General features: G+C 39.8%; 3 protein-coding genes across 3 annotated transcripts in view; 2 read left to right on the forward strand and 1 right to left on the reverse strand.

The window, feature by feature from the left end:
- Positions 1-1,201: 1,201 nt before the first annotated feature.
- LOC115368901 (N-acetyllactosaminide beta-1,3-N-acetylglucosaminyltransferase 2) lies at positions 1,202-3,812 on the forward strand. The gene is made up of 2 exons (XM_030065335.1): positions 1,202-1,413; positions 2,334-3,812. The coding sequence occupies exon 2, from the start codon at positions 2,363-2,365 to the stop codon at positions 3,704-3,706; it is 1,344 nt and encodes a 447-aa protein (XP_029921195.1). The 5' UTR covers positions 1,202-1,413; positions 2,334-2,362; the 3' UTR covers positions 3,707-3,812.
- Positions 3,813-7,057: 3,245 nt separating this feature from the next.
- Positions 7,058-7,784, forward strand: LOC115368902 (heat shock protein 30-like). Its single transcript, XM_030065336.1, has one exon. The coding sequence runs from the start codon at positions 7,100-7,102 to the stop codon at positions 7,685-7,687; it is 588 nt and encodes a 195-aa protein (XP_029921196.1). The 5' UTR covers positions 7,058-7,099; the 3' UTR covers positions 7,688-7,784.
- Positions 7,785-12,680: 4,896 nt separating this feature from the next.
- Positions 12,681-15,508, reverse strand: part of LOC115368501 (5-hydroxytryptamine receptor 4) — a 70,516-nt gene continuing 67,688 nt past the window's right edge. Inside the window, exon 7 of the mRNA XM_030064620.1 lies at positions 12,681-13,568. Within this exon, the coding sequence (XP_029920480.1) occupies positions 13,475-13,568 (94 nt within the window). The 3' untranslated portion in view covers positions 12,681-13,474. The remainder of the gene's footprint in view (positions 13,569-15,508) is intronic.

Consider the following 15,508-nt stretch of genomic DNA (forward strand, 5'->3'; position numbering starts at 1 on the left):
ATAGGAGATCAACAAAATGCCATTAAGTTGCTTATCTTACTATAGTGGCTATACATTCTTTAAGTCTCTGGATATTATACAGCCTATTTTGTGAGGGTCACTCTCCCTCACATGCACTACAAATTATCAATAGCCTACATCCATTAATAATCAATACAGCCTAAAAAGGGTTAATGACTTAATTACTAACCCTTTTTACAAATGCCATTCAAATGGATAAGAAGGTCACTCATTTTGAACTCAAGTCTGTCAACCAATATTCCAATCAATAACACAACATTGTCTTGCGTTTGCTGTGGGCTTAGGCCTGTAAATTGTGCAAACTGTGCCTGATGGAGAATAATCCAGCTGCATTTGCTGAATGTGCAGCCTAATGTCAACATACTTGCTCGGTTCTAACCCCAGAGTAAATTCAAATCACAAATCACAAATCCGTGCATATTGTCTGCTCAAAAAAAGCCTAAACTGGATCTGCATGAAACGATCTTGCATTGGAGTGCTGTGAGCCTGGCTGTCGTTGTATTTCATCACCACCACTATGTGTCTCTTTATGTGACATTCAAATGTTAGTGATAAACTCACGTTATTCACCCCACGCTGATAGAAAACAACTAGGCTACAATGCTCCTATAAAATTCCCACAGGCGCTTAATGTGTCTTCATGTGGTAACTATAAAAATTATAGTGGCCTTTATGGTAGGCTATTTGTTTTCCTGTTGTAACAATAAAATATCCCTACAACCTACAACATCAATATGACTATGGAGATTAATAGTTCTGCTGTGATATTTTTATAGCGTAACATCCCTTTAAATTCTCGGTGGTGCTTATTCCCATCAGGTTACAAGCAGTGGACATATTAAACCGCCATTGAGATATAGGAGAAAGGATGAGGTCGAGTCAACCTTCTATGCCCTGCAACTGATCCATAAAATGCAAATGATCCAGGTTATGCACCTGCAGCACCTGCATGCAAAACAGCATGCAAGGTCTCACTGTAGGAAAAAAAAAAAAAAAGAAAAAGAAAATGAAAGAAATCAGTCTGCGATGAAGTTGCTACTTGATGTCGAGTCAGTCTGTATAATCATAAAGGAGCCTGGAAGGATTTTCACCATCACACGCATTCATCTGGACTCTGCGAGGCGCATGCTCCATTTTGCGCCCATCAGTCTTCCTCACCTGTTACCTGTTGCTCTGCAGCAGCTGCTGCTCTGTTATGAATACGCCGGTTTTGACTTTAAGTGTTATTTGCTATTTTGCGATTGTTATGGAACTAACTGATGTACAGGCCTGTCGTATTATAATTAGGTTATAGCCAAACCTGATGAAAATAAACAATCAAACGTTGGACAGCGCAGGTCACTGTATCTTCTCTCTCAGTCGGTCCTCTCAAGTGGAGAAGTCCCCTCACTTGTAAGTATTTATTTTTTATCATTAGTCGACTAAATCAAGGCTTGGCCTATACCAACAGTTGCTACAGGCATTATGGCTATTAGTAATATTTTGCAGGCATTATAATCAACTATTATTGGTTTGACATGCATGTTATCTTTCTAGTAAGTGCAAGGTAATAGCAGAGATCAGAGGTTTTCAAAGTGGAGTCTGGGGACCTGAAGGGGGCTTGAAGGGCTTCCAGAAGGTCTTCTGCAAAAAAAAAAAAAAAAAAAAAAAAAGGAATAGTTTAATTTCACTATAACTTAATTCAGTAAAAACTGTTACATCGCAAGAAACGTATGAGTGATTATTTTAACATGTTTCAATCTCACCACTTTACATATATCTGTCAGTGTTCAAGTATGACCTCTCCAAGCAATTTCATACTTAACACAAAAAGTATCCTTTCTCATTAGGGTCCCTAATGAAGGATCACTTCAGTCTGGGGTCCTAGATATTAGTTTTCAGTGTGCAACAGTCAAGAAAATACTTAAAGAATGAATGTAACACAGTAAGAAATAGGCAACTCTACTGAAAATGAAGGTGACCACTATTTCTCTTGATGTAGGCAAATGTTTACGTAACTTTTAAGAGGCAAGCCTTGAGGAATAAGGGAGGTTTGTCTAGCTTATTGAAGGTACATGTTGCACGCTGTGTCTACAGGGGCTGGATGCCAACCTGCAGGTCGGTGTGATGCTTTGAGTCTGTGTACAAAACAGATAACAAGCCTCCATGGAGTATCACCTAGGTGACAGAAACTCCAGGGGGCTGATTGTGGTTGGCTGTGTTAGCTATGGAAATGTTCAGTTAGACCCATGAACCGAGTGATGGAGGAGGGTACGTTTTCCATCTTTTGCAATCATCTAATTTTTTTTGTACATGTGTATGTGTGTGTGCAGGTGTGTGTCTGATTTGTACACAACAGGTGATGGCCCGCTGCAGATGCAATGGAAGGCTGCTGTGCATGTGCCTATTGCCTTGCATGATGACCGGACACCTTCTGATCTATGTCATGGTTTCCATATTTGTCACCATCTCCTACTCTCCTCCTCAAATATCGGTGCACTATATCGCTCCGGGGGCTTCCGCAAACTCCGGGGCTCTGGCCTCGCACCCACTGGGCCCTTTCTGGAACCTTCGTCTGGAAGAGAGTGCGCTGTGGAACCGGCTGCAGCACATTTGGGACCGTCAGCATAATCCAATACTACACGGAAACACAACTGGAGTAATGAGGAAGCCCAAGACCAAGCTCTCTCCGTCAGTAGAGGAAGAGTATATTATAGACTGCATGTCATACAAGTGTTTAGTCCATCAATTGCATGACTATAACAGCTTGCCAGAGCAAATGAGAGCTTTTATTAGGTCAATGCACTGCAGGCAATATCCCCTCCTCATCAATCAGCCTGATGCATGTGGGGGAAACAAAAGCTTTGGTCTGGAGACCCCCATGCTCCTGATGGCCATTAAGTCTCAGGTAGGGAACTTTGAAAATCGACAGGCCATCCGTGAAACATGGGGGCAAAGTGGTTTAGTGAAGGGAGAACTGAACAGGAAGGGAGGGTTGGTGCGCACTATTTTTCTGCTGGGAAGGCAAGACTCAAGCACAGGCCCTCACCCAGACCTCAGAAACCTCCTGGACCTCGAGAGTCAGAAATATAAGGACATCCTGCAGTGGGATTTCAGAGACAGTTTCTATAATCTGACTCTGAAGGATTTGTTATTCTGGCACTGGCTCCAGCAATACTGCTCCACTGCCGTTTTTGTCTTCAAGGGTGATGACGATGTCTTTGTTCGAACAGGTGCCCTTCTGGATTACCTGCACAAACAGTGGGAGGAGCACAACATGTGGCGAGCTTATAGAAATGAAACCGACATGATGTTGGATTTGTTTGTCGGGGATGTTATCAATAATGCAAGGCCAAACCGTGAGCCAGCCACTAAATACTACATCCCGGAGAGCTTCTACAAGGGCGTGTACCCACCATATGCTGGTGGAGGAGGGGTGGTGTATTCTGGTTCACTTGCATTACGCCTAAGAGAGGTGTCAGAGAGGGTCCGCCTTTTCCCAATTGATGACGTATACCTGGGCATGTGCCTGCACAGACTTGGGCTGTCCCCAAGCCACCACCCTGGTTTTTTAACATTTGATCTCCCAGAGACAGAAAGGGACAAACCATGTGCTTACAGATCGGTTCTGCTTGTTCACAAGCGGAGTCCAAAGGAAATGCTGACACTATGGAAGCAGCTTCAGGCTCTCCCTGCTCAGTGTTGAGGCCAATTTGTCATTCAAATAAGATCCATTCAGTCGAGAGCAAATACTGTAGCTACACGCATTTTAAAAAAGGAAGAATATTTAATCTTTTGTGATTGGGGCTGCAGTTTCATGTCAGTGAGGGAGTATCTATGAAGGTTGATTCACTTTCTTCATGAAAAAGGTACATAATACAGAAGATTGCTTGGGAATTATACAGCAAAGGTAAATCCATTGTTTGTTTTTAACCCCAAAAGGTGCATATATTATACCTTACAGAGATAAATGATATTTCTTAAAACCTACTTTTATACTGTTTCATAACTTACAGCCAAAATGTACAGAGAAGATTACTGAGATATCTTTGCAGAATACACCCCATGAATTCACTCAAGTTTTCTCTTAAGAATGTTTATCTTTGTATTGATGCTTTCTAGTAGCTAAGCATTTCCAACCAACTGTAAAATGGATTTTTTTTTTTCACAATGCCACACTGCCACTTTGATTAAAATTACCCTATATCCAAAGCAACTGATTATAAAAATTTGAGAGCCAAACTCTTAAATTACTTGCTAGGTTTCAAGTCTGTTTGATTGTAATGTGAATATAATGTAGTTACAGTAGGTGTCATAATGTTAAGGCTGCACTCACCATCTCACTATCCAGTCGTGGTGCATGCAGATTTAAAATGGTGGTGATCTCATTTTTTTTTTTAACAAATCTGCATCCCTTATGTTCAAACAATGTAAGTCAAGTGAATTTTTCAATCATAAGCATTTTGCTGAAAATAAATAATGATTGCCTTAAGCCCCTGATACACACATACCAAGTTGATGGACAGCTGTTGGCACAAATCAGTTTATCTTGCTATTGTGCAATCTATCTAGCAAGGTAGCTAACCAAAGAAAGCTAGTTGGTAGGAAACAAACTTTCTTTCACAAGCAAAATGAGTGCCAGAAGCATCTTCTCATCAGACTTATTATCTGTATTATGAAACTGTTTAGATTCACAGTAGTGTGAAAAGGGAGGGCTAATGCTTGTTTGCTTCTTTATCTTTCTGAATCTGAGGCCTCCGGTTTACTTATTGAAAGATTACTGCCCCCTCCTGGCACTTATCTCCTCTCACACAGACGCAGACCATGCCTGCCTGTTGGCCGTGAGTTGTGGTCTGTGTGGTGTGTTCATGGAAAGTTACTTAGCCTCACAATGCCCCTGTAGGACATAACTACTGAATGACCTAAACCACGACATTCCCAGCAGCGTAAAAGCTACAATAAAAAATTTCTACAAAATAAAAATGTTACAATTTATGCATGCTACAGCAGGAATATTTGAATGCCATTGATACTCTAAGTGAAGTTTTCTTTCACCCGTTCCTGAGGTATTTAATACAAAATCACATCAGTGAGAATACAGAATTAAACAGTTTATATGCCAACACTGAAACAGTTTTCCATTGATGTTGTTTTTATTATTTGCCAATTGTGACTTTATGATAGTTAATGAGCTGTAGTCGGACGGTAGATTTTACTTTATAACCTGAACAATTCTAAGAAGAGAGTGCTATGAAGTTAAAGGAGCAATATACAAAAATCACAAAGAGTCGATTGAAGAGAGGAGTCAACTGACAAAAAAAAAAAAAAAAAAACATGGAACAAGCATGTTATTTGATTGTTTAACTGACATGCGGGTAAATTACATGCTTATTCCATGTTTTTGTCATTTGAGTGCAAATGTTCCTCCCCTCAGCTGACCCCTTGATGATTTTGCATAGTGCACCTCTGATGAAGTTAATCAGAAAGTGAGAAATTATTTTGTCTCTAGATTGGAATTTTCCTGTGTGAGAAGCTATTTTGTCTCCAAACTGAAAATGACTATGTGAGAAATTATTTTGTCTTCAGATTAAACTTTACTACATGAGAAAATATTTTGTCTCAAGATTGAAAGCAAGCAGAAGGTTTATGTTGCCTTCCTCTCCTTGCCCAAAGATTTACATATACACAATTAATTAAATAAATATATCTGTACAAACAGTGTTGGATATCATTCTTTATTTGTTTTCTGTAAAGTTTAAATTAAATTTTATTTTGGTTGAGAAGGTCATCTAACCATGAAATCTCATTAAAAATTCAGCTACAAGTGGGATGAAAACATTTTCTTCAGCCTTCATAAAGCCTCCGGTCTGCTAGCCTGGACATGAGTCAACAAATTTAGCCAATGGGCACACAATAATTAATTAATTAATAATACTGTTCAGTGATAAATGAGCATTATGCTGTTTTATACAAATTTATTACTGTCATGTGTTGTTATGTGTTCTTACTGCTAATTACCTTTGTAGGCAGGGGAATTTGTTTTTGGCATTTGTGCCTTTATTCAATATGATAATCATAGTAGAAAGGAAGGGAAGATTGGGAGAGAAATACAGATGACATGCGTGAATTGTCCGTGCCCGACTTGAATCCAAGATGTCAAGATAACATGATACATGCTGTACTCAAAAGAGCCAACAGGACAACTTTTCCATCCACAATTCATATATATACTGTATATATATATATATATATATATAGAGAGAGAGAGAGAGAGAGAGAGAGAGAGAGAGAGAGAGAGAGAGATTTAATCAATATAGCCCAACTTTTTTTTTTTTTTTAGAAATTTTGCAAGTTTATTCTTGTTATTTAGCCCTTTGAATTAACAGTTTGTAGAGGAACCTTTGGCAGTGACTACAGCCTCAAGGCTTCTTGGATAGGTTTGTTTCAGCTCAACACTTCTGAAATTGGCATTTTGTCCCATTTGCCTTATTCACATCACAGCCATTCTTTTTCACTTAAGAAACATTTCCTCTCACCTAGATTGCAGCTCGGTCTGTTCCTGCTTAAATCAAGTCTCTCATAGCCCCCAGGCTTGAACTGATGCTGACAGGAGAAATCACTCCAGCTAAAACTGAAACACTATCACTGAAAAAAAAAAAAAAAAAAATATTTATAAGCATTTATTATTTTTTTATGTATTTATTTTTTATTTAATGACAATAACATTGACTGAAGGTTTAACCTACATACATAAAAGACTGATGCTCCCAAACCGAACTGTGTGTAGAGATGTCACTGCTTATTTTCTGTAACTCTAATTCTTCAGTGTCAGTGCCATCTGGCACTGCATTCTGTCAAAGACAGGAAAGTTCCTGAAAACACAGGAATGCTCCTTTAGGCGTGGACTAGTGCTGTGACGTCAGTAGCACTGAGTAACAGCTCCACCCAGTGGAAATCTCTGGCAATGACAGGAAAGTTCCTGAAAACACTGGAGCTCCTCCGTTGAGGATAGAAAAGCTGCAGCAGTCTCACTGCTGAGGCAGAAAGCAACACAACACACACTCGAACAAGAGGACTCCACACTGAACACACACTGAAGATGCTGTGCTCACATGGACTCCAGGCTTCCTTCAGCCCTTTCATCTACTTCTACTGGCCAGTAAGCAGCCTCCGGCCAGAGGTGCAGCCTCTTTTCCACCAGAAGGATCTACTGCATGCAAACAGAAAGGAGCTGGTGGACAAAGTCCAGCACAAGATCCTGGAGGAGATGCAACCTGCCCCAACCTCTCTCCGCTACCAGCTGGTGGATCAGGGAAAACACTTTGGCCTGAGCCTGGATACTGAAGGCTTTTCCCCAGAAGAGCTGTCTGTCAAACAGCTGGGCAGGAGGCTGACAGTCAGCGGGAGGACAGAGAAGAAGCAGGAGGATGGGAAAGGCTACTCTTACAGATGCCAACAGTTCAGGCAGGAGTTTGATCTGCCCCAAGAAGTGAATCCTGAAGCCGTCAGCTGCTATCTGGCTGCAGACGGGAAGCTGCACATCCAGGCAGCAAAAGCTCCATGTGCTGAGGAGGCTGACAGAGAGCTGACTGTCAAGAGCAGCCTGGAGGAGAAGACACACACAGACAGCACCGGCAGCACAGAAACAGACAGCAGCACACAGGACACTGAGGACAAGACACACTGATCTCCAACTTGTGCACACTTACATACACTGGACTCTAAATACATGTTAATGATGCTCACATATTGTTTTATATAGATGTAATTTTGAGCAGTCAATAAACATACAAGCACCTGAGTCATTTTTGCATCTATTTGCATTCATTTGGGCATGCTGATTTTAGTTTTGAATAATAATAATAAGAAAAAAAGGTTCAGAAAATTCACAAAACTGTATAAGGCTACAGCTATAGGTGTGGGAAGAGCACCAAAACATCACACTCAAATAGCGGCATTGTCCCTTCACCGATATTTTTCTTAAGCAGAAGAAAAATGAACAGTGTTAAGACCCAACTCATTTCAGATGCACTCTGGGTAAAATTACTGAGTTGCATTTTAGAAAAAAAAGAACAGCATATTATTTAAATTCAAGCAAAATTAAAATGAGTGAATTTTAATGAATAATGCAGCAGTGTTATTATCAAAGTTAATTTAATCAATCCAGAACTTATATCTGAAGTGATTTAATGTTATCACCTCAGAGACCTGATTCTGAAGGCCACTTGCTCCTGAAGTCCTATGAAGATGTGTGCAGAAAGTGATTATTTTATGAAATGATAGTTTGAAAAAGGAAGATGCATTTCACATTTATGCCACAGTCACCTTTATAATGAGCATATTTTCATGCACATTATTAATTTTCATTTTAACCTGAGAACTTTGTCATCTGATCATTTTAATCACAGTGTGGTCATGATTGGAGTAAGTATAACCCAGTTAACACCTACATATATTTCTGCCCAATCTTTCCATTTACTGAGGCACACATGGGTAGATTTTTCTTCTTCTCCTTCTTCTTCTTCTTCTTCTTCTTCTTCTTCTTCTTCTTCTTCTTCTTCTTCTGGTTGGTTATTACATCACTTTCTTTAACCCAACAAACTAATCATTATGACTCCAGGTAAACTGGAGGCTTGAGCTGATTATTCACAGTAATGGGATTATTGATATACTGTATATGTAGTGTCCCCTGGTGTTTCTCAAGCAGCCATTAACAGAGATCTATCAAAAGAGAGTTGTTACTAGAGCTCAGGATGGCTGCCTGAACCTGATGCAACCCAACTGTTTATACAGGATGCAAAATTTAGATATGTGGGCCTTATTGGTCAAATTGGCCTTGGGTTTGGTTTTATGTTTTTGCTACTGATTTTAACTTTTGATGGAGGCTGCAACTGGCCTAGTATACATGATTATCCACAACAAAGTCCACTATGCTGTATATAATGGATACAGACATGGTAATGTTTTTTTCTTCTTCCCTGCAAGTAATGTAGTTAGTCGTTAACAAGTAATGTAGTTAGTATTCATTGTTAAAAGTTCTGTTTTTCTTTCTTGAAACCAGTGAAAAAATCTGCCAGTGAGATGAGATAATCCCCCTTGTTTCCACTGCAGTTTCATTATGGATTATGGAAGTACATATGTTTTAACATGAGAGCATAAGGCAGAACAGCCCACTAACATCAAGAGAATGACTCTTGATTCAAGAAAATTCTGGGAACAAGTTGAAAACAAATAGGATTATCACATCCGCCTGGCAGATTATTTTTCTTTAAGAAACACGAGATTTTAACAACTCTGAGTAAGAGACTGACTGATTTGTTAAGATGGAGATTTTCTTGCAGCGTGACCCTCCACATGGTGGGAGGCAAGCGATAAATCCCCTGCAGGCATCAGTAAATTATCACAGCTTTTTTTTTTTTTTTTTTTAGCGCTGGAATAAATTGTTTTTTGATGGAGATCTTAATTGGAAAAGCAGATATTGGCTGGATTCCTAATGGAAGAAAAAACATCTCTGGTTGCAAACTTACGTGACTCATTTATAGCAGGCCATACAAGGAAAAACATCAAATCAGTGTCGCATAGGGATTTAAAAAAAAAAAAAAAAAAAAAAGGAAAAAAGCTTATTTTAGTGCCAACATGCTTTTGGGAACCTGAGCCCAGCCCTGGCACTGCAGCGCTATGAGACAAAGCCATGAGATCTTAGCACTGTAGACAGGATATAAACCCAGAGAGATTGTGCTGGAGTCAGTGAGTTTAGACAGGGCTCAGAGAATAATGAATTCCTTCTCTTCCTTCTTGCTGATTGGTTAATGGCCAGTGGCCTTGGGGTCGGCGCCAATCGACCCAGCAAATCAGCTCGAAGATTGTTTTTCGCGGCGAAGAGGATGAGTGGGGATGATTGTGTTTGCAGTTAACAATAGGCTTCCTGACAAAGGGCTTTACGCGTAATTACCATGCACCCCTCCAATAATAATAAAGGCTTGTTAAAAATGTGTTTCAGGCCCACACAAAACGCATAATATCAGAGCAGGGAGTTTGATGCCCAGCTGTCTAATTGGATGCAGGAGCACATCACAGAGCCTGGGCTGCAGAAGCCCCTGGTTTCTGCTGTGTAAACGACTGGCATCAGATAATGTATGAGGCGAAATCCTCTTCCAGCTACCTAATATGGGAAGAATGAATTTGCTTGAAAATCAGCGGACAGCATGTGTGCAGCTTAAAAGATCCGCCATGTCTGACAGGTCATGGGGACATGCGAGAAGACTTAAGATAAAAAGGATTTTGAAAACCCGCTGCATCACACACACAGCAGACTTCACAGATATGCATCTTGAAGCTTGGTGCTTTCGAAACATTTGAGCGTTTCAAGTCTTTGATCATGAATTTAGTTTTATTTGAATGCAGTTGCTTTGATGAAACTTTTCTTTTTCTTTTTCTTTTTCTTTCTTTCTTTCTTTCTTTTTTTTTTTTTGTTTTAGGTAGGTGAGGGTTCAACATTGTAAGTGAGGGCCCCAGTCTCAAAGTTTTCCCGATGACTTAAATAAAGATTCATATATCTTGGCTTCACATTTGTCTCCTCCTCCAGCATATTTAAGTAATATCACACAAGACAGTCAAGAATGGATGGCATCTCACACACTGAACTATGTAGCAACCTGACACAACTTAAAGTATTCATATTTAATGAGTCTAAAGTATTTTTGTCTTCTGCTTTCTGTCTCTGTTTGTTTTCACAGACTGGAAATAAAAGACACATTCCACTCAAGATGGCCCAAGAAACGAGTGAAGCAAATGAAATGTCATGAGGAAACACCTGCGTCATACTGCTGTTTTTTTTGTTTGACTTGTAACACAAGGCAGAGATGCACAAAGCACAGAGAAACAGTATTGCTCAACTGATTTGTGAGATGAAATGCAGATATTAATGTGATAACGGAAGACAGAAAAGTTGGGAGCAGAGATTGTTTCACGTTTCAGTATGAGGACACAGAGAGAGAGTTTGGATACAAAACCGAGCATCGTTCATGTTGTAAAGAGAGTTAAAACACAATCAGACCATAAAGCATGTCATATATTCAGCCAGCAGTTACACATGAGATGGGGTAGTGTGCTGCAGGGGTGATCGGGCAAAAAGGCAGCAGTCGTCTGACAAGAAGTCGAGCCATGCAGATTCAACTTTTGCTAGAAAACAACTTGACGTCACGCTCCGGTGCCCAATCATGCAGGCCGGTGATCAGACTTTTACGCTAGAGATGAAAACCTCCCTCTCAGTAGAAAACTTGATGTCGTGAGTCAGAAATTGAAGGTCATTTGTTGAAGTGAAATGTCTATCTGTAACCTGACTTTGAATTTAAATACAAAATAGTTTGAGGATTGAAGCTATACATTCATCAATACTGGACCGTGGACCATGTAGAAGAACCCATGATAAAACGACATCAAATGTGGATGCAGTTTGCTGGCCTGACAGATTTCTGAAATGAGAACCTCTGAGATTCATCTAATTTATGTCCATATTCTAAGTAATTGCACCATGGCTGAGTCTATGTGGCATGTATTCAGGTCTTAGTGAATGTGGTTGCAAAACACGTGCTGGTAAAAGAAGTTGATAACACAAACTGCTTTACATCTGCAAAGCAGTTTGTGTTATCGAAGCAGAAATACAGGACTTTGCAGCTGCTGAAAGAGGAGCTGTGACAACCCGTGTGACCTTGGCAGAATTGTATTACCTCTATTGTTTTGTATTAATGATACAGGTATCTGTGTTACGTGTTATTGCCTGTATTCCTCCATGGGTTTCCAGACTGGCCTCTCTCCCTCATGAAATTACTGTGCATGTTTATGTGCTGCACAATCAGCTAAAATGAGACTAGACTGGTAAAAATACTGGGTAATTTTGTTCATCATTATGTTGTTTACCATTTATGAGATGTGCGGTAACATAATCCATGGAGTACATTTTCAGTTTCATGATGTAAGCAAAAAATACTTAGGAGTTTAATGATTCTTTTTTTTTTCCATTGATGCATAGATGGTAAATTCTGCTGATTTATTGCATCGATCTGCAAAAAGAAATAAATCCAATGGGTTGCTGTGAGGTTGGCCTGAATTCATCTGAAATGCTTTGAATCAAATCATTTATGGTTCCAAAAAATAAACACAAGAGAGATGTGCTGGGTTGAATCTGTCAGAATACTATGAATTACAACCTTTTTTTATGTTTCTCCCTCAAATACATAATGTTAAACTAATTCTGCTGTCTGTTTCTTTTTTTTTTCAAATTTCAGAAGAAAACAGAATCGTGATATTATGGCATGCTTTTTTTGAAATGGGTACACAATGTTGGCTTACACAGTCAAATCAATGACTTGACTACTGGTTTACAAAGTTGAATTGTTCCAAAAATAGAAAAAAAGAAAAGAGTTTGACTTGTGGTTCACTAGTGCGTACTTCAATTCAATTCAAACTGCATCTCTGCTAAGCCAAATATTTTCACTCCTGCAAAATACAAGTGTAAAAATATACAACATGTTTTGGGCTGTGTAGTTTCTGACTTTTTCAAATCAATGTGAAAGAATGTTTCTATGCCTGAAAACAGTCTCTGTGGAACAAGTGAGCTTTGCTTTATTCCACAATTTGATCGACAAATAACAACACATTTGGTCTCTGATATGACGCTTTGCTTTCAAAAGTTTGGAAAGTTACACAAAATGCAGGCCATCTTAAATATTTATTCTATATAAAAGTGAAAAATCAAAACAACAACAACTTAATAAGGGAGCGCCCCCCCTGTCTGGAAAATAAGGCCAGCTTCCACCAACACTGCAGTAGTCCTTTACCTTCACAATATGGCATCAAGAGCTGCCAAAACCAATACTGAGATACAGTGGAGAGTCACCAAAGAGGGTAAGAAGCAGAAGAGACCTCACTCTTGCCCCATGTTGTTAGTCAGAGTCTCTGTTGTAGGTGGGGCTAGCCCACCCTGTCACCTTCAAATCAACAGGTAGAGATGGTAAAAAAAAAAAAAAAAAAAAAAAAAAAAAAAGACTGTCTTCATAAACATGTACCGGCTTCAGGAAAGTCTCAGCTTGTTCCTGTAAGTCCCGGAGGAGTTGACTTTGACCTCTTTCCTTTGGCTTTCTACACCAGAAACACTGCCTCTCACATTTGGCTTATATTTAATAGCATCGCCATATATATATTTAAAAAAAAAAAAAAAAAAAAGTCACATAATTGCCATATCAAAAAGTGAATGTCCAGGTAAGATAGCATCATCATAAGATGACCATTCAGATCAAATAATAGTATACACAACATCGCAGGGGCCACGACAACAGTTTTGTCTCAAAAACAACATCCTTGTAATTCAGTGAATGTCAGCTGATGTTTTTGTAGCTCTGCCACCCTGAGCAGTCATTGAGCGATGCCGTTTCAGAGGTGACATCATCACAGCACTGCTGCTGCGCAGTCGCCCTCATAGTGGTCCAAGAGAGTCCTGGGACTCCTGTTCGGTGGCCAGTATCCTGCGTCCGTTGTCACTGTAGCTCCGGTTCGGCAGGAAGGACAATCTGAGACACAGACAGAGATTTTCTATTAGGAAGTCATAAAAGCTAGGGGTGCACAAGTTCAAACTAGTTTCATAGACACATACTTCCATTTTTAGACTAGAGCAGTGTATTTTTCAGGTCACTGAGAGTCAGAAAGTAAAGTTATTTATGCCTTGACTTGACCTTTATGTCCCCATTTGGCATGTAGACAGACTAATGAAACAGAACAAGGGCAATGGGGATTTGAAAATGCCCCTTTCACACAGATTCCAGCACCACTGAGTCAGCCGGAATGGTTTGTGATACTAGCTGCTCACACACACACACACACACACACACACACACAACACAGGACATAACAATGCTGGGTAAGGGGAGAAGGGCAAAAGATGTATTGAGTTACAGTATAGGTAAAAAGAACAGACAGACAGTGTCAGGCAGGTGCTCTTGTAATTATATTAAGGCACCCAGTGTAGTTTGTAACCACCAGTGGCGCTATTGCACACACTAGGAAAACTGGGTTCCCCTAATTGCTCACGTAACATGTTCATCCAGCAGCCATGAACATGGAGGTGACATGTTACACACTCACCTACACCTTTAAAACTTTCCAAGTATTCCTCAATAAAGCTCATTCCTCAAAAGCAAATGTCTTTTGAGGGAGGAAATGCATTCAGCATGTTTGTTGGGCCTCAAGGTCACACACAGTGTGTTTTGGAGAGAAATTTTGAATATAAATCCAACCAAGTTCACTGATAGCAGATTTTTTTTTTTTTTTTTTTTTCCCAGTGTAGAGATGTCTTCCACTTTGTGTCAGTGGAGGATAGAGACAGGTAGAGGTGAGGGTCAGCAGAGTAACAATTGTAGAGAAAAGTTGTCAGATTTCTTTTGACAGAACTTTGAGACTTAACCCATTTAAGCCCACCGGCAACTATAGTTGCCGAAGTCTATGCCTGTCATTTTCTACTCAAAATAAAAAATCTAAATGTTACTCATATAGTTTTCTTCAATTACATGATAGTAGACAACTTAGACTAAGGTTTTAAGAAAAAAAAATAAGTTTGCAAGTGCTTCCTGTCAAATGACATCATCGACTTCCTGCCCCTTCCTCCCGAGACCATGGCGGCAGCAAACCCTCCCAGAAAGAGGTAATTTTCTTTAAATTATGATGTTTTCAATCCTGACATGTATATATGTATTTAATCATACAAGTCTCTTGAATAACCCAAAAAAGAATTTTGTACCTGGGATGAATAGTTTTTTGTTTATGGGCAAATTTGTGCAAGCGGCAACTATAGTTGCCGGTGGGCACATAGCTTGTAAGTACCATGGGAAAACACTGTTTGCAATATTGCTCATGAATTACTTATTTTAAATTGTAGAATGATGTACAATGGCTCATTGTAATCCTCTTAGATTACCTTTTCTAACTACATAAGGACACTGGTGTTCAAAAGCCACATGTCCCTAGATTTTGACACATTTACACACCTCATTTTGCTCGCTGCTAACGTAATCGATCCTCCTTTGCTAGCTAGCTAGCTAGTATTGAACTGAGGAAAAAAAGACTGTTGTCCAACTGGAGGTGCCTGGAGGTGCCCACACACACCCACCCACCCACACACACACACACACACACACACACACACACACACACACACACACACACCACATACACACACACACACACACACACACACACACACCCCACATACACACACACACACACACACACACACACACACACACACCCCAAGCCCCCCCATCCCCACCCTCAGCACCCCCTCTATTATATGTTAGCACTTTTCATATAATAAAAATGAATAATCATGTTGTTCATTTATTCCTTAGGTATTCTGTAGCAGAGGTTGTGGCCATGTTGCAAGATTCTCAAACTGTGACAAACATTACAGTTGTACCTGAGTCTGAGATGAACGCCCATGATACAGATTGTGACAGTG

Source organism: Myripristis murdjan, chromosome 12, assembly GCF_902150065.1.
Source record: "Myripristis murdjan chromosome 12, fMyrMur1.1, whole genome shotgun sequence".
Lineage (NCBI taxonomy): Eukaryota > Metazoa > Chordata > Actinopteri > Holocentriformes > Holocentridae > Myripristis > Myripristis murdjan.

Excerpts from the sequence above, each read along its gene's own strand:
- LOC115368901 (XM_030065335.1), top strand. The coding sequence starts at position 2,363 with ATGGCCCGCTGCAGATGCAATGGAAGGCTGCTGTGCATGTGCCTATTG.
- LOC115368902 (XM_030065336.1), top strand. The coding sequence starts at position 7,100 with ATGCTGTGCTCACATGGACTCCAGGCTTCCTTCAGCCCTTTCATCTAC.